This window comes from Aspergillus caelatus, assembly GCF_009193585.1.
Source record: "Aspergillus caelatus strain CBS 763.97 unplaced genomic scaffold BDV27scaffold_199, whole genome shotgun sequence".
NCBI classification, from domain to species: domain Eukaryota; kingdom Fungi; phylum Ascomycota; class Eurotiomycetes; order Eurotiales; family Aspergillaceae; genus Aspergillus; species Aspergillus caelatus.
Genome location: NW_022475462.1, coordinates 24,167 through 43,636, shown reverse-complemented (window position 1 = coordinate 43,636; position 19,470 = coordinate 24,167). Strand labels below are relative to the sequence as shown.

The window sequence follows — 19,470 nt, the reverse complement described above, 5'->3', positions numbered from 1 at the left end:
TGCACCGTGCCCTTACCCCGTGATTTGGGGTGTCTCCACCACAAAAGTCTGATTGGTGGGTAATGCCAAAGACCCTTCCTGAAGCGGTAAGAATAGCCACGGTTGCCATCGGGGTATATCTTTGTCCGTGTGGAGTTTTGTTTGGATGCTTCCCGTTGCTTCGGCATTGGGGGGATTTTGTATCACTCATGTCGGGTTGTGGGGGGATCTTAACGATTGAATATGGATGTACCTGCTGTTTAGGAAAGGTGATACTTTGATTAAGACCCTGCGGATATGGTGAGAAACTGAGCAGGGCGAACTGATAGAATTAGGTCTTACTGCATCAATGAGATGTTAAACTGAAACATATAATGCTTGCTACGCTTCGCTCCGCTGCACAATTAGTCTGGCTACTATATATTGGATAAAGAATTTAGACCTCTACAGAAAATCTGACTATTTACCCAGTTCTTTAGTTTACACGGAATACAAAAAGGGAAGTGAAAATAGCCTTCAAGCGAAGCTTTACTCCAAACGAGTTGCATAAACTAGGTCTGTGACGAAACTTACTAGTGAATAGCCGCGATGGCAATGTTTATCGCGGAGATAGCTCGTAAAAAACACTCTTAAGATCTAAGGGAAAGTAAGAGTATATGGATAGCCTTCCGATGAAGGTATCTTTATGGTATACTCACAAGGCTCCTGATAAAATGAGAAATGTCGAATTTTATATCTACTCTACTCCGAGGGCAAATGAACCCCCACGAGACCAGCAAAACAAGAAACGGAAAAGAGTAGGACTAATGCTAATATCAATACTACTGATCCTTCTTTCATACGCTGACCGCCATATTTCCACCTCGGCTCTGGGGCTTCAAGTGGCCCAGTATAATCTGCCGTGACCTCCAAGCTGCCCACTCGTTTACCGGGCGTATCTCCTCCTCTTCCCCTTCGGACAAAGGAGGAATCTTGCCACCCCGAATGCGTCGCATAGATGCCTTCTGTGCAGGCCGAACTAAGTACGCCACGCTTTGACGCTGCACCAGTGCCTGATCTCCTGGGGCTGTCATCACCCGGTGCAACGAGCTACGCAGCAGTTCGCCCGTCCATTCCACCAGCGTATCACCCACATTCACCAACGCACAGCCCGGCTCAGGCCGTACGTACTGCCAGTTCTCCATGGCGTTTTCCTTCCCAGCTGGAAGAATCTGGAGTCCGCCCACCACGTGGAACAGTATTGTCATGGTACCGATATCGGTGTGTCCGCCTAATGTGATGCGATCATATTCCGGGGCAGACTGAGGCGGGCTACAGAGAAGACGCACTGAGGTCTCAGACTCGTCGTCCAGTGGACTGACTGCAGCCAACGTGCCCTGCTCCAGGCCGATTTGGTCGTCTAGCGCACCTAGAACCACACCCAATGCTGCAGAGCAGTGTCGAATAAATGCTTGGAGTTGCATGCGCTTCGACTCGATAGGACCGGCATTAGTCCGTGGAGGACGATTGCCCAGGATGTCGTCTTGGTTGATGGAATACAGATGCATATGGTCTGTTTTGCCATCGTCGGTCTTTAATCGGCCCATGCTTTTGTACCTATTTGACATCAATTGATGATCTACCGCGGAGTATATTCAAGTGTATGTACATACCCGGTCAGATCTCTAGGCGCATCATATGCATATTGATCCAGGATTGCCTGGTCCAGAGAGAATAGTTCCGTAGTAAGATCGAACATCCTCTCTGCATCCTGTAACAATGTCTTCCCATCATCGAAGTCTCGCAGGTCTATTAGAAAGAAACCCCATTCTCTACAAGCTTCGAACAACTTCTGTCCCTCAGTGGAGCCCCCACTCTGTAGTTTTTGAAGAGAGATTATCGGCAGACTCGCGACGGGAGTCTCGGCGGGGAAGGCAGGGGCTTGGGCAAAATACCGGGGTGTTGGCATCGTTTGGTCGCTATGGGCGGACGATGTCGATTACCGGGAACAGGTACTGCGAGGATGTAGACAACAAGAGTACATAGATAGATGTTTACTATATGGAATTTTGTTTATACTTGTTCTGTCAAGGCAAGGGCTTAGATTAGAATAATATACCGCTAGGTTCGGCTGCTTCGGAGGCTTCTTCTCATCTGACAAAGAACCACGCAAGCATCAGTTGGGGGCCAAAAGATTAGTCATTAGAGTACTTCTATCTCGTTCAGTATCATTCATGTATGAATTGGTGGGCTGTACTCATTTATGGTGATTTGAAAGTTAAAATGCGACATAGATATCAACCTCATACTTGTTGACTGGTCTTCCAACCTAGAGCCCTAATGATGGAAACATTGAATATATGATCCCTATAATCCGCAATGAATGGCACGCCACATATCATAATCCCCACACGGGGTTCCATAGCAGTTCCGACTTAAAATATAAAGACGCTACATAGCCTTTTCAGTTAGAAATAACCATGACTCCAAATTGGTAACCATCATGACCACGCCTCTGTTAAAGAACAACCGGGAATGAGTGTCCCGCCGTCAATTAGCGGGATCCAAGATAGACACTCGCATAGTGCACCCAACAAAAGCCAGTAAAAAGAGGAACAATTGCTGAAACCATTATGTTTCACACCGACATTAGCCAAAGGTCCTCCCTGTTCACTATCGACACGGAGACCCGAGACAAACCAAAACATGAATACCCAGCAAGACTGCTCGGCATCATCATCAACCACCTGATTCGGCAAAAAGCAGTCATTAAGACCGCTAGCTAGTACTAGACCAAAAACATGGATCAACATTGCAGCGGTTCGGATCGGACCGTTTGGCAGTCTTGTCCGAATTTACTATAGCGTAGTGCGTAAGACTCCATAGTGGTGCTAGTAGAGCTGCCTGGTCAGGGCACGGCCTAGACCATGCCCTATTACATTATCTGTACGGCTGCAGAAGTCCTCAAAGGGAAGGATAGACGAGTTTCAATGAGGCAAACACGTCCACCGACCCACCGTACAGTCTTTGCGGTTCCTTCGTCAAGGCACTAACAATCACAGTACTGGTCACTGTCCCACTTGGCTTAGCTCGCCAAGGGGTCAATATTCACTAGAATATTTAACTTTAACTTGAAATATTCTAGGCTGGAGCAGCATCTTCTGGCCCTAATCTGTACCAGCTGATTAGGGTTGCTGGCATGAATGAAAAATTTATCATAATCACAAGAGTGTGGTCATAAGTCTAACCAGAAAAGGACCACGATACACAAACATATCCTCTATACGTGTCCACAAATCACAGACAATACGAAAGATACAAAGGAATGCAATTGTGCAAAAATATCAAGAGTATTACTGGTATAATTCATTTCTGAGATGGTTTGATATGCTGCGTGGTAGTGCTAACCGGCTCAGAATATTTGTTGTTCCACAGCTTCTAGGAATAGACCAGTACATGGAGAAAGTAGATAGTGACGCCTTGTGATTATGTGGAAATAAGCTATACAATGGGTTCTTCCAATTTGCTCGTGAAATTTAACTTCAATTGCAAGCCAAGTAGCCTTCGTAACTAGGCCCGATATCAAATTGTTACACACTTCGCACTCTATCATCAACGCCAGAACAAATGTAAACAAGACAATTCCCGCAAAATAACACTACAATGTGGCTTCCACCTCGTCCACCACCAAGACTTTGATACTCGGGTTCTTCGGGTTAGAACACAATTGCAACGCCGACTCAGCCTGTTCTAATGGGAATGTATGAGTAACAAGTTTCTTGAGATCGAGAATTCCGCCGCTCATGCACTGGATAGCTGGGGCCCAAGTGTCACGGTAGCGGTTGATGAAGCGTAAGTCAATCTGTAGCGAAAACGTTAATAAGAGCACAATGAGATACGGATATACTGGTATCGTACCTCAGCCAGCGAGATATGCATAAACGGCAAGTTGTTCATCACAGCTTTACCCACGCCAATGACCACGACCGCACCGCCTCGGCGGGCTGTGAACGCAGCAGTGCATACACTGCTTTCAACGCCCGTGCACTCGAGAACCGTCTCTGGGGCAAAGTATTCTTCGGTGCCGAACAGCGCTCGGATTGCCTTGGCGTTTCCTTGGGCATCTAGATCGCGGTTCACCTGGTATGTGATACAGCTCGGGACGAACTCCTTGGCGAACGCCAACCGACTAGGCTCTAGGTCTGTGATAACGATAGGATGAGCGCCTGACGCCCGAGCCGCAGCCAAGGCGATTAGTCCAATGGGGCCGGCACCGCACACGACAGCCCCGCGACCAAGCTGCAAACCAGCAACTGACATTCCACGCATAACGACCGAGAGGGGCTCGAGGAGGGCACCCTCGGCGTAAGTGAGGTTATCGGGTAGCCTAGGCTCTAGGTTAGAAATGCACAATGTATGAAGAATTGGCTAAGACTCACTTGTGAACCCATTTGGCTGGGTGCGTCTTGTATCGTTGAATTGTTCCAGCGTAAGGGTATACACCTGCGAACTGGACATCTTCGCAGAGGTTGTAACGGCCGTCAAGGCAGAGGAAGCAATCCCCGCAAGGTACACCCGGCTCCACGGCCACTCGGTCACCTATTTTTTCTGCGTCAACACTGTTCAGTAGAAAGGGTCAATTGCGGTGAAACAAACCAGGACGGATGTGCGTGACTCCCTCGCCACATTTCAAGACAACACCTGCGGCTTCATGTCCGATAATGCAATCGCCCTTGAAGATCAGTTCTCCAATGCAACCGGTCTTCCAAAAGTGCAGATCGGAACTGTTGTTCAACTGTTAGTAAAGGCTGGCGCACTGAACTGATACGATATCCTTACCCGCAGATTCCAGTTGCTTTGATTTGAAGCAGGACTTCGCCGTGCTTTGGGGCATACACCGGTGCATCAATGGCCTTGAGCTTGTGATCGGCTGTGACTTGAAGAGAAGGGTTGGGGAAAGGCGTGACAAGAGTCTCTGTAGATTGTTTGGCCGAGGTAGCGGCTGTGGGGGGATTGAGACTGGGATCAAGGAGAGAGGGCGCCATGATGGACCAAAATTAGTATTTTTGAGATTATTGCTTGATCCGGATATGAAAAGCGAAAGACAGAAGAAAACATGGTGGGGGGGAATTCGTGGATATTATATTGAGGGCCTCCGTATTGCAAGGCAATGCTTAGTGATATGGGGTATTGTGGGGTATTCTTGCAGGAAAATTGAGGAGGGAAACTGCAACCACTGGAATCACGAGAGCCGTTCCCAATGTGGATCGTCTTATCGATAAAGAGGAAATGTGGGTCCCCCTTCGATTGCCTCTTTCGGCCAGAAGTGCCTCAACTTTCCAGATCGGGCAAAAGGGCTCACCCTACCCTATTCTGTAATGCGCAGAAAAGTTCCCGGTCGCGCTTCGAGTTATAAATATAAGTCCGATCGGGTCCTGGTTGCGAGTTGTTAAAGACAAAATCGGATTAAAGATCCTCACGAATACATACATACATCATGGCTGTTGGTCCGGTTACCGTCAACGGCAGCGGCAAGTCTGCTCTGCCGCTGGTTCAACAAATGTCCAAAGACCATGATATTGTGTTGAAGACATTCCGCATGCTCATTTCGGACTTATGCCAGCAATTTGGAGGAGGCCACCCTGGGTATGTTAGCCAGCAGACGTTGAATACTGAGGATACTGACTTCAAACCTCCAGTGGCGCCATTGGTATGGCCGCTATAGGTGTCGCTCTCTGGCGATATGTGATGCGCTATGCTCCACACACCCCCGATTTCTTTAACCGCGATCGTTTCGTTCTGTCCAATGGCCATACCTGTCTATTCCAGTACTCCTTCCTGCACTTGACCGGGTACAAGGCGATGACCTTTGACCAACTTAAATCCTACCACTCGGATCGCATTGACGCACTTTGCCCTGGCCACCCTGAGATCGAACACGAGGGTATCGAAGTCACCACCGGACCCCTGGGTCAGGGTGTTGCTAATGCCGTCGGATTGGCGATGGCGACCAAGAACTTGGCCGCGAAGTTCAACCAGCCAGGATACGATGTTGTTAACAACCACACCTGGTGTATGATTGGAGACGCGTGCCTGCAGGAGGGTGTTGGATTGGAGGCTATCTCGTATGCGGGTCATCTGAAGCTTAATAACTTGACTGTCATCTACGACAACAACCAAATTACCTGTGATGGATCGGTCGATCTGACCAACACTGAAGACATTAACGGCAAGATGCGCGCCTCCGGGTGGGACGTGATCGACGTGGAAGACGGTTGCTACGATGTCGAAGGCCTTGTACGCGCGCTGGAACAGGCTCGCGCCTCCACAGAGAAGCCAACATTCATCAACGTCCGCACAGTCATTGGCCTTGGAAGCAATGTTGCCGGTCAGGCCGCAGCCCACGGTGCTGCATTCGGAGCTCCCAATGTGGCCCAGATGAAGACGGAGAACGGGTTCAACCCAGATGAGCACTTTGTTATCGGAGAAACCGTACGGAAGTTCTTCGAGGATCTTCCTGCACGCGGTGAATCTCTTGTCCAGGAATGGAAGGACCTTGTGAAGCAATATACCGCTCAGTACCCTGAGCTTGGCGCAGAATTCCAGCGCCGCATGAGCGGAGAGTTGCCATCCAACTGGAAGGACCTGATCCCCGCCAGCTTCCCAGAGAAGCCTACCGCTTCACGAGCCTCGTCGGGCTTGGTCTTCAACCCCATTGCTAAGGAGATTGAGAACTTCATGGTCGGTACTGCTGACCTCTCGCCATCTGTAAACATGATCTGGCCTGGAAAGGTAGACTTCCAACACGTAAGTCATCCCGACCCTGAACGATTAGCTGAGCCATTCTGACTTTTATAGCCTGATCTGCGCACCACCTGCGGCATCAACGGCAACTATGGCGGTCGCTACATCCACTATGGTGTGCGCGAACACGCCATGTGCGCTATCTCCAACGGCTTGGCCGCCTATGCCCCTAACACCTTCATCCCTATCACCTCGTCCTTCTTCATGTTCTACCTCTACGCTGCCCCCGCCGTGCGTATGGGCGCATTGCAACACCTCCAGATCATCCACGCCGCCACACACGACTCCATCGGTATGGGAGAGGACGGCCCCACTCATCAGCCCATCGAATTGGCCGCATTATACCGTGCCATGCCCAACCTTCTCTACATCCGCCCCGGTGATAGCGAAGAAACCGCCGGTGCCTGGATTGCCGCCATCGAAGCCAAGAAGACACCCACCATTATCTCCACCTCCCGTCACACTCTGCCCCAGTTGAAGCAAACCCGTCGCGACGGTGTCGCACGCGGTGCATATGTTCTCGAGGAGGCCGAGAACGCAGCTGTGACCCTCATCGGTGTGGGCGCAGAGTTGTCCTTCGCCCTGGAGGTCGCCAATAAGCTCGAGGAGAAGGGCATCGTCGCGCGGGTGATCAGTTTCCCCTGCCAGCGTTTGTTCGAACAACAATCCCTCGAATACAAGCGCTCTGTTCTGCAGAGGCACCGTGGTATTCCTGCCGTTGTTATCGAGCCTTATGCACCTAACGGCTGGGAGCGGTATGCGGACGCTGGCGTCTGTATTAAGCGCTTCGGTCACAGTTTGCCTGGCAAGGTGGCGTACAAATACTTCGGTTATGACATTGATGCCTTGACCGAGAAGGTTCATGGTTACCTGGGACAGGTCGAGAAGGATGAACTTTTGAAGCATGAGTTTGTTGAGTTGTGATGACTTAGTTATGATGTATATAGAAGGCGTTCCAAAATGAATATAGATTAATTGTTCTGTTTAAGATGGCATGATGCTCAAGCACGCTCAAGGGCCTTGCGTAGCAAAACCTTCAATCCTATGCTTGGTGGTGTTCATGATCCAGGAATTCCGGACCTTCTTTCCGGGAAGCACTTGGGCAAATGCTGAATGCCCTGTGCTCTCAGGTGTAGCCTATACCATTCAATATTATCATGAATACGAATGCGATGGCTACATAGCTTGGAAATCAAGAAGGTGCCCCGGTATTGTTCAAGATAGTTACGTCTACAATGACAACGGCTGTCAAAGGGCAATGACATATGGCTTATGCTAAATTTCCCATTTTGCTCTTGGCCTATGCAGTACACTTCGATGTAGCGAAACAGGAGCGGCAAAGCCGCGAAGCAATACGTTTTCTTGCCCATGACAATCTGCTGTTAGGGTTCTTGAGTCCTGGGTAGTTAAAATAGCTGCACATACATTGTGTCTTGTTTTCGTGTAGCAAGATTCAGTCTTGCTACACTGGACCTGCTAGACAGGCCTGGGTGGCTAGAAAGAGCATACGGGTACACGCGCCAACACGCCTAAAATCATGACGAAAAGTGTCGATGGGAGCTGGGGGAGAGGGCCACGGAGGAGCTAGGACACGCGCTGGGAGTCTACAAGGGACTCTAAGAGGGAAATAGGATATAACTGTGGGGAAGGGCTCAGTGGAGACATGTGGGAACGCCGATGGCCTGTGAGTGCCTAGGGCTTGGCAAGACATAAACTCTTGTTGGAGATACCGTGGGTGTTTTGACGATGAAAGACCCGCAGCATGTTTCCTGTCAAGCAGAGCCAGATTATCAAGGGAAGTTTGAGAAACTCAGCCTGGCTAATCCATCCAGCGCGCTAGAAACCTGAACATTCCTATACCTGGACAGTATTTTGCAGTGCCGCCGGAAACACCCTTGCCAAATACCCAGTCACATCTTCCTTTTTATCCGCAAAATCGCAGTCCGTATTCAAGTCCGGAATTATCCAGTAATTCAAATGATACCCCGATGTACCTACTGGTCGCTTGATGCGATGTACAGAATGTTTCACCCCATTAACCAGTCTCCTCAAAACATGGCCGACCAGAAGAACGAATTCACTAGGCTGGGGGTTCGTCGGAGTGAAGATGGCAGTCTTTTCGATGGCCGTTGTGGATAGCTTGCCAGACTGATTACTAAGGTCAGCGACTTCGAGGCCAGCGTATGAGTCTTGAAAGCAGAAGAGCATGGTCGTTGGGCCGATGTGCGGAGGCACGCGGAGGGGATTGTTGTCTTCTTGGTCATCTTCGAAGCGGTAGTGATATGGAGCGAAGAAGGAGTTTTGTTTGCTGTGGATGGTGCTTAAGGACCGAGGCAGATTCAGGGACGAAGATAAGCAGTCCAGAAGATTAAACACGATGCGGTTGCATTCCTTTTCGTTCCTCCTCTTTGGTCAGGTCTTGCAACTGTACGGAATGTTTTGCGGTGCAATTGGCATAATAGCGTAGCTCATGGAAGAGTCTCGAGGCATCTGCCAGTCGTCTTCCTTGCTGGGACCAATTCCCTGCCGATTCGTAAACACCATATTGGAGTTCCACGGCTTCACTCCGATGTGCTTCTCCACGGATCTTCTCGCTTGCGAATGGAACAAACCGGGACTTGGTTGTTGCCCCCGAATTCGAGCAGTCGGCGGCTTTCTCTTGAAGGGTTCTTTCAAAGAAATCCCCGCTCTGTAAAATCAATCAGCATTCGATTGAAGAAGATGGTCTTATGGGAACAATTGCACGGTGACCTTTTCAAGCAATTATCAATAATATCTTGCGAGATTCCGTAGTCTCGAATCCGACAGGCCCCATGGGCTTTTAGAGCTTGTATGAGCTGTATAGTGGCCGCATATCTTGTATCAGAGTCGTCGTGAAAAAGCTCAGCATAGCTAATTGACGGGATCACACCGGGTTGGGACTCCATTTTGTGCAGGAAATCCATTGTGTTGTATGTGACCAAGGAGACCGGGGCCCCATAATATAACTAGTAGATCGATAGATCTCCAAGCCACAAGGCTGTAGACAAGAGCTGAAAAGCGCCGCATTGCCACGTATTTGTGTCGGTGTGATCGTGGATTCTCCACTCTTTCTGATGGATTTACTTTGGTACTGACAGAGTAGGGTGCGAAAGAATCGCTTAAAGGACCATGAGTGGGATTATCAGCACCACTGGGTCAAGGGTGGTCCTATTATATTTTGTATCCAGCTGGCAAGATTCGTGAAAAGGAAATGATATCCAGACAACCCCGGGATCAGCACGATCTTTCCGCGCCCTACGTCAGTACAACACCTCAGCCGAGGCGTTCACCTCCTCTTGGCAACATCAAGCTCCCCACAATAATAGAATTGAATGATAAAAATAACCTTTCATACAGTATAGGCGGTGGCCTGTAGCCTGCAGGAGACACGCCCAATGCTCCCACAATGTTGCCATCGCACATACAGCGGTGAATGGGGTGCATCACCGTGCATTAGTCTGTAAAATACTGCTTCGAAACCAACTACCATGACCATACATCTAATTGCTCTCTCCAGGATATCTCATTCGCAACCGCTCCTCCAACTGCTCTTTCGGTGACTTCAGCTTCACCTCAGGAAACCTCGTATCCTTTGTCCACGGCAAAAAGTCCGACGACTCGAACAACCATCTCAACACCTCCGCCTCCAACATCCTAGCCACAGGCACATACTTCGGCTCCGCAGCCAGATTATGCATTTCTTCCGGATCCCGTTGCCGATGATACAGTTCCGCCGGCTCATATAACCGATAGACAAACGTCCACTCCAACGAACGAATACTAACCGCCTTCCCAACCAGCGTCGTATCCTCATGCTGCAATGCAGCCTTAATATCATACGGATAAGGAGCTTGTTCAAGCAACGGCTCCTCAGCCGTCAGAAACCCACCCTCACTAAATGCATACTCCTTATGCCCCAGACTCGGATCCCGTAGGACAGGAACCAACGACCGCCCATTATGCGGAAACTGCTCAGGGATACCACAAAGCTCAAGAACAGTGGGCACAAGATCCACCATCTCCGCCATGCCAGTATAAACCTGACCCTGGGGTAGTCCTCTACCGGCAATAATCAACGGCTCGTGCACAAGCGAGTCGGACAGTCCAGACGGCCACTTCTCAATCAATCCATGATCACCTAGATACTCACCATGATCAGTGAAAAACATAGTAATGGTATCATCCCACAGCCCCAATTCATCTAACCTCCCAACCACCCGTCCAAACTGATCATCCAATCTGGATATCATCCCATAATATGTCGCCTTCAGCTCCTGCCAGATCTCCCCTGTCGCCCGTCCAGTCCCGTACCGTTCCCGAATCACCTGCATATACCGCGGCTCATACCCGGTCTTCTCCCCCGGCGCAGCCCCAGGCTCGGGGATGATATCCCGATCATACAGCGAAAAGTAAGGCTCCTCAACCTGAAACGGACAATGCGGGAAAATCAACGGCATAAAGAGGACCCAGGGCTTATCCTGAGGCGGACACTCTAGCCACCGCAACGCAGACCGTACAACGGCATCATCGTAATCGCTTGCCTCGGCCGCATTCCTCAATCCCTTGTAGAAAAGTCGGCCCCAGATACTCTCATCCTTGGAATCATTGGCCTTATCACCCGAGAATCGGGGTACGAATTCGGGTGTCTCGAGGAACCCGTACTCATCTACGGAGAGCTCTGTAACAGTAGGCGCGAAGGTATCACCGCGGGGCGCGAGACAAGCAACATGATAGCCGTTTTCTTTTAGGCTACGGAAGAGGTTGGGTTCCCAGGGTTTGATGAGGTTTTCGAGACTGCGGTGGCCGCTGACGTGCGGGTAGGTTCCGGTGAACATGCTGCAGCGGGATTGGGAGCAGACGGAGGCTTGGGTGAAGCAGTTTGTGAAGATAGTGCCTCGGGATGCGAAGGAGGAGATGTTGGGAGTTTTGAGGAAGGTGGTTTTGGGAGTCGAGGTGCAGGAGAGGCTGTCGTAGCGGAGTTGGTCGGGCATGAAGATTACGAGATTGGGTTTTTTGGAGGGCATTTTGGTGGTGGTGGTAGTAGTAGTTGTTGTTGTTACTGTCATTTCTGTGGTGTAGTTTGGTGGGCTTTTTTATTTGTCTACTTGATGTATGGAGTTGGTGGTTTGCTTGAGCATATATGTAGTTAGGGTTGCTGGAATGGCATATCGGCTGTCGGTCTACCGATTGTCGGTTGTCGGGGTGGAGTCCACTACGTGCACCGTCAAAAATCCACCTGATGATACCATCCGCAGTTTATTAGAGCTCATGTGACGATCAGTCGGTAATGGCCCCAATTCTTCCAACACCAATGAGGCTTGCAAGGTAAATTGGACGGACGTCTCGAGAAGTGAAGGGCCGCTGTCATGGATGACGAGTTAATCGAAGTCTACACTGTTGACAAATGAAAAGTAGACATTGGCAAAACAAAAGAAAAGAATATTACTAGAGAGACATACGAAAACTCATAGTCGGGAAGTCTATATGTAAGATCTCTTTGTATTTTAGTGCCTTTATATAGGAACATCGGATATCTATGTAGATCTAGGCAGGCCGAGTCCCACGAGTCTCGCGGAGTGTCGAGGCTCCTGGAACACGATTACTCTCGACTCTGAAATAGAACTACAGACTGGGGATAGAATGAGCATGTGGTCATGAGAAATAGTTTTCTCGAAAGGACTGGTGAGGGTACTAGATAAAATATCAATTATTACGTAGTATTGAACTTATTCGACATCACAGTAGTAAAGAATATCAACAGAAGTACCCCATACCATCCCATTGCATCTGTCGGATCAAATCAAACCCTATTCCGGGTTGATCCCATGCTCCCTCAAATGCATTGCCACCCTGTAGCCACGTTTGGCTTGCCACTATTGAGCTTGGTGTCATATCCTCCGCAGGATCCAAACTGGGCAACGGGGATGGTAGCCTCAACGTGCCTAGTGGTCCGCCGTATTCGTGATTATGCTTCTCATAGGCAGAGAGGTTGTCGCCAGCATGTGCATCCTCGAGTGCTAGCTCCTCACTATCGTCGACGAATTCCGATCTAGCAATTAGGCTATGAATGGAGAGGATCTGGCGAGGGCCTTGCTGTTGGGTGTGCTTAAGGCGGTTCTCTGGATGAGCGTTATGATCCTGAGTTTCGTCGATAAGATCTTTGAGGTCACGTTCCTAGATATGTCAGCTACTTACTTTACCTACCATCTAGTCACTGACTTACGATTGTCTGAACAGAAGGTGAGGTCCGAGCTACGGTCTGTATAATTTGCAAACATGACCGTTGGTATTGCTTGATCCTCTCGCGGGATACTGGTACCTTATGCCCATATACCCTCTGCCCATGGAGGAGGAGGCGTATGCACTGGTACGCACAAACAGCCATGTCCAGTGGAAGGATTGAGAACTCCAACCTGAGATCGGTCAGCGAGGTAAGAATACCTGCAATCTGTACTGCATGGTGTGTGCACTGTTCCCAACACCTGAGAACAAATGCAGTATCAAATTCATTCAAGGTGGATGCCGGAACAGACTCGATTAGTCCATTAGTGATGCAGCGATACAAATCACAGTAGCATTGATGCCATAGGACATGTAGAACAATAAACCGAGGCAACCAGGATGAATGAGTACGGAGCCTTAGATTCCTCTCTGAATAGGCACTTGATGGAGGCAGTCGGAGATAGAACTGCTCTAACTCAGTTTCTAGCTCTCGTATCCCATACATTATCTCAATGGCACTGCAATTCCCGGCGGCAAATCGCTTTGCATGGCTTATTTTCTTAGTATACCCAATACGCGCACATTGTAGGATCTACTAGTAAAACGTACCGCAGAACCTTGTCCCTTAAGTAGGACACGCAGACATTTGCTGCTAGTAATCCAGGAAGCTTAGTCTGTGACTTGAGTTGTACTTCGGTCTCCGGGGAAACATCCAACTCCCATGTCTCCTCGGGGCACGGAAGGCCAACATAGATAGCATCTACTGGGCAGGTGGTGAATTCTAGTAGTCCCGCAGCCCATGTTTGGTCAAGCATATAGATGGCCCACATCAGACGGCGACGAGCTTCCCGGGCCAGAAAGCAAACTCTCTGGTTATCGTAATTCAATCGTAAACTAAAGGCAAACCGAGAAAGTAGCGACACAAGCGGAAATGCAGAGGAATACTCCCCAAGGCACATCTTACACCGAACTATCAAAAGTAATGCCTGCGTTCGAATGATGGACGGTTGTGAGAGATTGTTAATGATGAGCTGTTCTGCCTTTGTCAGGCATTGAGCCGCGTACTCACGCTTCGACGAGTCTGTCTCCGTTAAACAAGTCGAAACAGCGATGATTGAGAGAAGGAGGCTCTGGTCGGCCTGTCCTCTGTGAAACCGGTCATACAGCGAGGCGCGGTGCAGAAAGGCATATCCCGGAAGGGGATAGATGCGCTCAAAGAAAATGTCCAGGGCTACTTGGATTTGTATATTGTCCGGATTTCTAAAGACATCCGTGCTAGGCCCGTCAGTTGCATTAGCATAGCGAGAAAGAACATATATGATTCACACACGTAATGGTTGTCGAAGGCTCAACATTTGTCCGCTCCTCTTGCTCTGCAGACCGCTGTGGAACATCCTTGGGAGCTTTTCTTTCACCCGTGCTCCCAGTCTTCAGTGGGCTCGAGGAATAGACACAATCCCTTCCTCGCTTTTGACAACGGAGACATGCAGGGAGATGCCCACTACAGCGGACTTTCAAAGAATGACAACGACTACATGCTTGTCGAGCTCGAAGCCGCTCCGGCCTTTCTAGTGCGGGAGACGATGAGTCCAGGTTTTGAAAAGAGCAGGCGAACTGAAGTCGGTCGCAGTTGCTACAAATGCCCTTTCGCCCATCGCAGCGGACCTATATCATAAATGAGCTTGAGTATATGCGGGCCTTAGGTTCTCCACACACCTTTCTTAGTCTACACTGCTGGCAGGTCCTGTGTCTCTGACTCAATCCTGCTGTTATGGGTGTAGCCATGTCGTGCCAAATGTGATATGGACAATTTGTGATTCAATGGTAAACGGAGGGACATTTCAATATTAAGAATCGAGGGCAGGCATATAGTAGCACCGTGGATAGTTTGATTGGTCCAGCACTAGTTGTGATTGCGGGGGTGGGCCACTAAATTGCGTGATCTGCTGTTGATCCACAATACGAACAAAAGTCGTGAGGCTATATGGGATATTCTTCTAGACCAGTTCACCAACTCATAGTCAAAGCAACTTCCTAGCTAGATCGGAATGCAGTTCAAACAGCTCAGGTTACACGACATCCGAAAGAGAGGCATTATAAGTATGTCAGTACACAAGACACCGGAAATCGAAGATGAAACCCAGATCCAACAGTCAGAATAAGTTAAGACCAGCATTTCCCGGGAGTCCATGTGTACATACTAGCTCCAATGCTATTTAGGGTTATCCATCCCCGCAGCGTCGGCCCCGACAACCGACATCTTTTAGCAACGAGATATCGCCCTGAAAACCGACCCGGCATGGAGATGATGCCAATGACATGGGATATTGTCTCATCAGACACTATAGCAAGATGGTTATGATCTGGTGTAAATGGCAATATACTTATATATACCGTTTACGCACACACTTCACCTCAAGATGACCATTGTGGCCCATACCCGTTACAGATGTCCAGCATGAAACGTCCACAGTTCCTTGCATATTTCAACACCAGACTAGCCCTAGCCTGCATCCTCATAGCTATCTCCTCCTTCAACTATGGCTTCGATAACCAAGGCTTTGCTACAACGCAGGCTATGGACGCCTTCGACAAACGCTTCGGTGACTATAGCCCTAGAACGAAGCAGTATGCACTGGACCCAGCCTGGCTATCGCTGTTCAACAGTCTAAACTACATCGGATTTGCTGCTGGTATGTCCCACTGCAACGACAAACGCCGTATGTGCTAACTAGTCAGGCGTGCTCATCGGCAGTCAGATATCCGCCCGGTTCGGTCGACGTTGGTGCATGTTTTCGATGAGTTGCTACGCTCTGATCACGGCCACGATCACAGTTACCTCTAGAAACCGTGATCAGATCCTCGCTGCTCGAATCCTGAACTACGTCTATGTTGGGATGGAGTTGGCTGTTGTCCCAACCTTCCAATCTGAAATAGGTGAGCCCCATCAAACCTATACTACCTTTGGTTCACCGACACTGAATCGTTGTATAGTCCCGGCGCAAGTCCGAGGCCTCGCCGTAGGTACCTACCAATTCAGTATCATCCTAGGTGGTCTAATCATCAACTCCATCTGCCGGGGTACAAGCAAAATCGAAGATGACCGAGCCTGGCGCATCCCCCTTGGTTTATTCTACATCGTCCCAACAATAGTCCTATCGTTGATATGGTTCGTCCCTGAGAGCCCACGCTGGCTCCTCCAACAAGGCCGCGTAGAAGAATCCAAAGCTAGTCTCCGGCAACTGCGCCAGGGACGTTTCACTACCGAACAGATCAACGACGAATTCCATGAGCTTCAAACCGTTCTCGAACAAGAGGTTGAAAAAGGCCATTGGGTCGACCTGGTCAAGGGAGTTAATCTGAAGAGAACGGCGCTCGTTTTTATGGTCAATTTCTTTCAGCAGGGTACTGGGCAGGCATTTTCATCTCAGTATGGAGCGGTTTATGTTAAGCAGTTGGGTACTGTCAATCCCTTTGATATGACGGTTGTGCTTTCGCTTTTGAATTTGGTGTCGATCATTGGCTCGTTGGCATATACCGATCGGGTTGGGAGGAGGCATGGTTCACCTTTTCCTTGTTTATACCTTTATGTCCTTGTGATACCAGTTGACAGGCTATGCTGACGCCTTTTTAATGCAGACCCATGCTCCTAGCCAGCTCTGCAGTCATGGCAGCAGGCCTATTGACGATGGGAGGTCTAGGGACTCCGAATCCCATGACAACCGACTTGAAGAAAGGCGTAGTGGGTATGTACGTGGTCATGGCACTGGGGTTCTCTCTCGGTTGGGGACCGCAAACGTACGTAGTAGCCACCGAGCTACCTGCGCTGCGGTTGAGAGACATGACGCTGCAGTTGGGGTTTGTTGTCAATGTCGTTTCTAAGTATGTTGTTCTCTGCCCTGTCCTCCTTTTACCCTGTGTTTATCTATTGTCTCAGAGGCTAATATGCATCATCCAGCTTTGTCGTCAACTTCACCATCCCTTACCTTGTAGATGCGGAATATGCAGGTCTAAACTCCAAGGTTGGATTCATCTTTGGTGCCATTGCGGTTGTCGCGTTCGTTTGCACATTCTTTTTCGTGCCCGAGTGCCGGGGTAAGACTCTTGAGCAGGTTGATGTCATGTTTCATTTGGGGGTCAAGTTGCGGGATTTTGGATCTTATGATGCTAGTACGTTGGTTGCTGAGCCGGAGTTTAAAGGGGGTGAGGTTGCTAGTGGTACTGCTAAAGCTGACGGGAATGGTGTCAAACAGTAGACTGTTTTGTGGTTGGGGGTTACATGTGATAAGCGCAGTGATATGTCAATCAAATTGTTCCAGGCGTAGGTGCTATATTCATGCCATGGTGTTGTACAATAATACCGACGTTCAAGACGGTCAGTTGAGAAATCTATGCAATAGTTGAACATTAGCTATATTCATGATAGGTACTTTTATCCTCTTAAAGATCATGGATTCGTTGGACAGCCTTCAAATCAATAGGTATACCGAAAGTGAGCCTGCGCAGATTAGCAATTAAATCAGGCAATACTTATTCTAAACGAGAAAGCACTTACTCTATTTTGGATAACTAGTTGCCCCCTCTTCTGCTGACGGTTGCAACTGTAAAAGGCGAGGGTAAACACACCCACAATGACAATCATGAGAATATGAGATCTGCTTCAGTAAGCCCCAGCTCAAGCCCCTTAAAGCACTTGACGTATCAACACGTACCCCACCGATACCCATACAGCAGTCTGATACTGCGGGGCCTCCTGTTGTCGGACAATGTAACTACCCGCTACTCCTCCCAGACCGTTACAGGCAGACACTGCAGCCGCGGTGGTGGCGCGTTTCCACTGGCCTACCACATTGTTTGCCATGAACGCGTTCAGTGCCGCCCAATTGGAGACGTATGCTCCAGTGGCCAAGAATGTCCCGATATACCGCACAGTAACTTGAGTGGAGGAAGGGAGGCCGAACATCAAGAAGCCCGCTATTAGACAAATGGCGTTGAACGTGATCAGTGGCCCCCGTAACCGGTACGTGTCTCCAACGAGAGAAGTGAAAAGGACCGGTACGACTGACCAATAATATGGCTGCTCAGGTTAGAATACGTATTGCAACGTACAGAGAAAGAACGCAACGTTAGAGAAGAAGGGACATACCGGCGTCGAAAGGATGATAGCTGCGTTGCTAGAAAACCCCATTCCCGATTGAAGAATGATCGGGAGAAAATAAGACAATGCGGTGGAAACTAAATTGAGAATAAAAAACATACATGCAAACCCGTACAGCTTAGGGTCCAAAAAGTTCACAGCGACTTTGCTCCATGTAAATGACTCAGGCACCACATCATCGCGATCGGCCTGGATACGCTGTACGGCTAACTGCGCCTCCGCCTCAGATAGGAAGTAGAAGCTTCGATGTGCTGTTTCAGGGAAATCGACCATCCACCAATACGTGATGATACCAATGACGCAGGTGATAAGTCCCTGGACAAGGAACATCCAGCGCCAGCCGCTCAATCCCGCCCGTCCATCTAAGTGATTCAGACCGTAATTGACAATCGTGCCTGTCGCCATCACGGTGACCTCTCCCGATTGGAGAAATGCGAATCGGAGCTGTTGTTCCCGACGGGTGTACCAGGTGCTGATAAGGTACGTTAAACCCGGGTATATACCGGACATGGCCATGCCTAGAAGCACACGAAGGGCAATAAGCTGTTTCCACGTTTGAACAAACGCCGTACAGAGAGTAAGCAGGCCGAAACAAAATGTGATAGACGCAAACCAAATCCGCGGGCCGACCCAGCGCACTGCAACCGTGCAGGGGAGTTGAAAGATGACGGAAGCTATGGTAAAGATGAATATCGATACCGAATATCGAGTACCTTCAAGGTCAAGATCGCTAAGCATACTAGTCACGGAGGCCGATGAAAGGATGCCGGAGTCGAGCAGATTGAGACTACAGAGAATGCCAGCAATGGTACAGAGGCGCAAGTCCACTTTCCAGCGAAGTCTCCTCTCCAGCTCTTTCAATTCCTCTGGAAGATCTGCCTCCATGACTTCACGGTCACTCGACTCCGGAATATCCGGCGTCAATGGCGAGGAGGCCATGGCTAGCTCGGGAACTTTTTCTTCGGTCATAATGATGGCTTTTCACTCTTTGTTTTATTCAATATCGCTTTCCCTTCAACGGTTCCCACATTTGACCTTATTGTTCCATGGTCGTTTACTGCCGAGAAAAGGTAAAAAAGGAATACGATCGTGAGTCAAATTTCGGTAGGGTGGCAGCTTATCGGCACTGTTTCGTGCAGGTTATCTGCAGACTAATGCAATCCCCGACGGTAAGCACCCAATAGCGCCATTCAGCCACAGCAGTATTGAGTATTGACCTTGCGAAACGTGTCTAACATGGGTGCCGAGGTCGTTTTCAATTGAAGGGTCGTCACTTCAGTCCCAATTATGCCCTCAGCTGACCAAAA

At 49.3% G+C, this 19,470-nt stretch overlaps 8 protein-coding genes across 8 annotated transcripts in view; 2 read left to right on the top strand and 6 right to left on the bottom strand.

The window, feature by feature from the left end:
- Positions 1-815: 815 nt before the first annotated feature.
- Positions 816-1,980, bottom strand: BDV27DRAFT_167463 (uncharacterized protein; the record flags this gene model as incomplete). The annotated part of the gene is made up of 2 exons (XM_032074491.1): positions 1,632-1,980; positions 816-1,575 (listed from the first exon to the last, which is right to left on the bottom strand). The coding sequence occupies exons 1-2, from the start codon at positions 1,925-1,927 to the stop codon at positions 816-818; spliced, it is 1,056 nt and encodes a 351-aa protein (XP_031923831.1). The 5' UTR covers positions 1,928-1,980.
- Positions 1,981-3,523: 1,543 nt separating this feature from the next.
- Positions 3,524-5,109, bottom strand: BDV27DRAFT_134011 (putative alcohol dehydrogenase). Its single transcript, XM_032068214.1, has 5 exons — positions 4,798-5,109; positions 4,615-4,742; positions 4,398-4,557; positions 3,877-4,345; positions 3,524-3,820 (listed from the first exon to the last, which is right to left on the bottom strand). Exons 1-5 carry the CDS (start codon positions 5,001-5,003, stop codon positions 3,617-3,619), a joined length of 1,167 nt encoding a protein of 388 aa, XP_031923830.1. The 5' UTR covers positions 5,004-5,109; the 3' UTR covers positions 3,524-3,616.
- A 346-nt stretch (positions 5,110-5,455) lies between these two features.
- BDV27DRAFT_167462 (transketolase family protein) lies at positions 5,456-7,686 on the top strand (the record flags this gene model as incomplete). Its single annotated transcript, XM_032074490.1, has 3 exons — positions 5,456-5,604; positions 5,658-6,765; positions 6,817-7,686. 3 exons carry the CDS (start codon positions 5,456-5,458, stop codon positions 7,684-7,686), a joined length of 2,127 nt encoding a protein of 708 aa, XP_031923829.1.
- A 930-nt stretch (positions 7,687-8,616) lies between these two features.
- On the bottom strand, positions 8,617-9,689 carry BDV27DRAFT_148416 (2OG-Fe(II) oxygenase family protein; the record flags this gene model as incomplete). The annotated part of the gene is made up of 3 exons (XM_032070916.1): positions 8,617-9,153; positions 9,194-9,414; positions 9,569-9,689. The coding sequence occupies 3 exons, from the start codon at positions 9,687-9,689 to the stop codon at positions 8,617-8,619; spliced, it is 879 nt and encodes a 292-aa protein (XP_031923828.1).
- Positions 9,690-10,283: 594 nt separating this feature from the next.
- Positions 10,284-11,807, bottom strand: BDV27DRAFT_161368 (alkaline-phosphatase-like protein; the record flags this gene model as incomplete). The annotated part of the gene is made up of 1 exon (XM_032073215.1): positions 10,284-11,807. One exon carries the CDS (start codon positions 11,805-11,807, stop codon positions 10,284-10,286), a length of 1,524 nt encoding a protein of 507 aa, XP_031923827.1.
- A 2,682-nt stretch (positions 11,808-14,489) lies between these two features.
- Positions 14,490-17,261, top strand: BDV27DRAFT_148413 (general substrate transporter; the record flags this gene model as incomplete). Its single annotated transcript, XM_032070915.1, has 6 exons — positions 14,490-14,624; positions 15,455-15,698; positions 15,745-15,942; positions 16,000-16,561; positions 16,645-16,887; positions 16,964-17,261. The coding sequence occupies 6 exons, from the start codon at positions 14,490-14,492 to the stop codon at positions 17,259-17,261; spliced, it is 1,680 nt and encodes a 559-aa protein (XP_031923826.1).
- A 183-nt stretch (positions 17,262-17,444) lies between these two features.
- BDV27DRAFT_35249 (putative MFS transporter) lies at positions 17,445-19,242 on the bottom strand. The gene is made up of 4 exons (XM_032076400.1): positions 18,152-19,242; positions 17,718-18,082; positions 17,561-17,660; positions 17,445-17,503 (listed from the first exon to the last, which is right to left on the bottom strand). Exons 1-4 carry the CDS (start codon positions 19,130-19,132, stop codon positions 17,480-17,482), a joined length of 1,470 nt encoding a protein of 489 aa, XP_031923825.1. The 5' UTR covers positions 19,133-19,242; the 3' UTR covers positions 17,445-17,479.
- Positions 19,243-19,470, bottom strand: part of BDV27DRAFT_35248 (uncharacterized protein) — a 449-nt gene continuing 221 nt past the window's right edge. The window contains exon 1 of the mRNA XM_032076399.1: positions 19,243-19,470. This exon is cut by the window's right edge and continues 221 nt beyond it. Within this exon, the coding sequence (XP_031923824.1) occupies positions 19,354-19,470 (117 nt within the window). The 3' untranslated portion in view covers positions 19,243-19,353.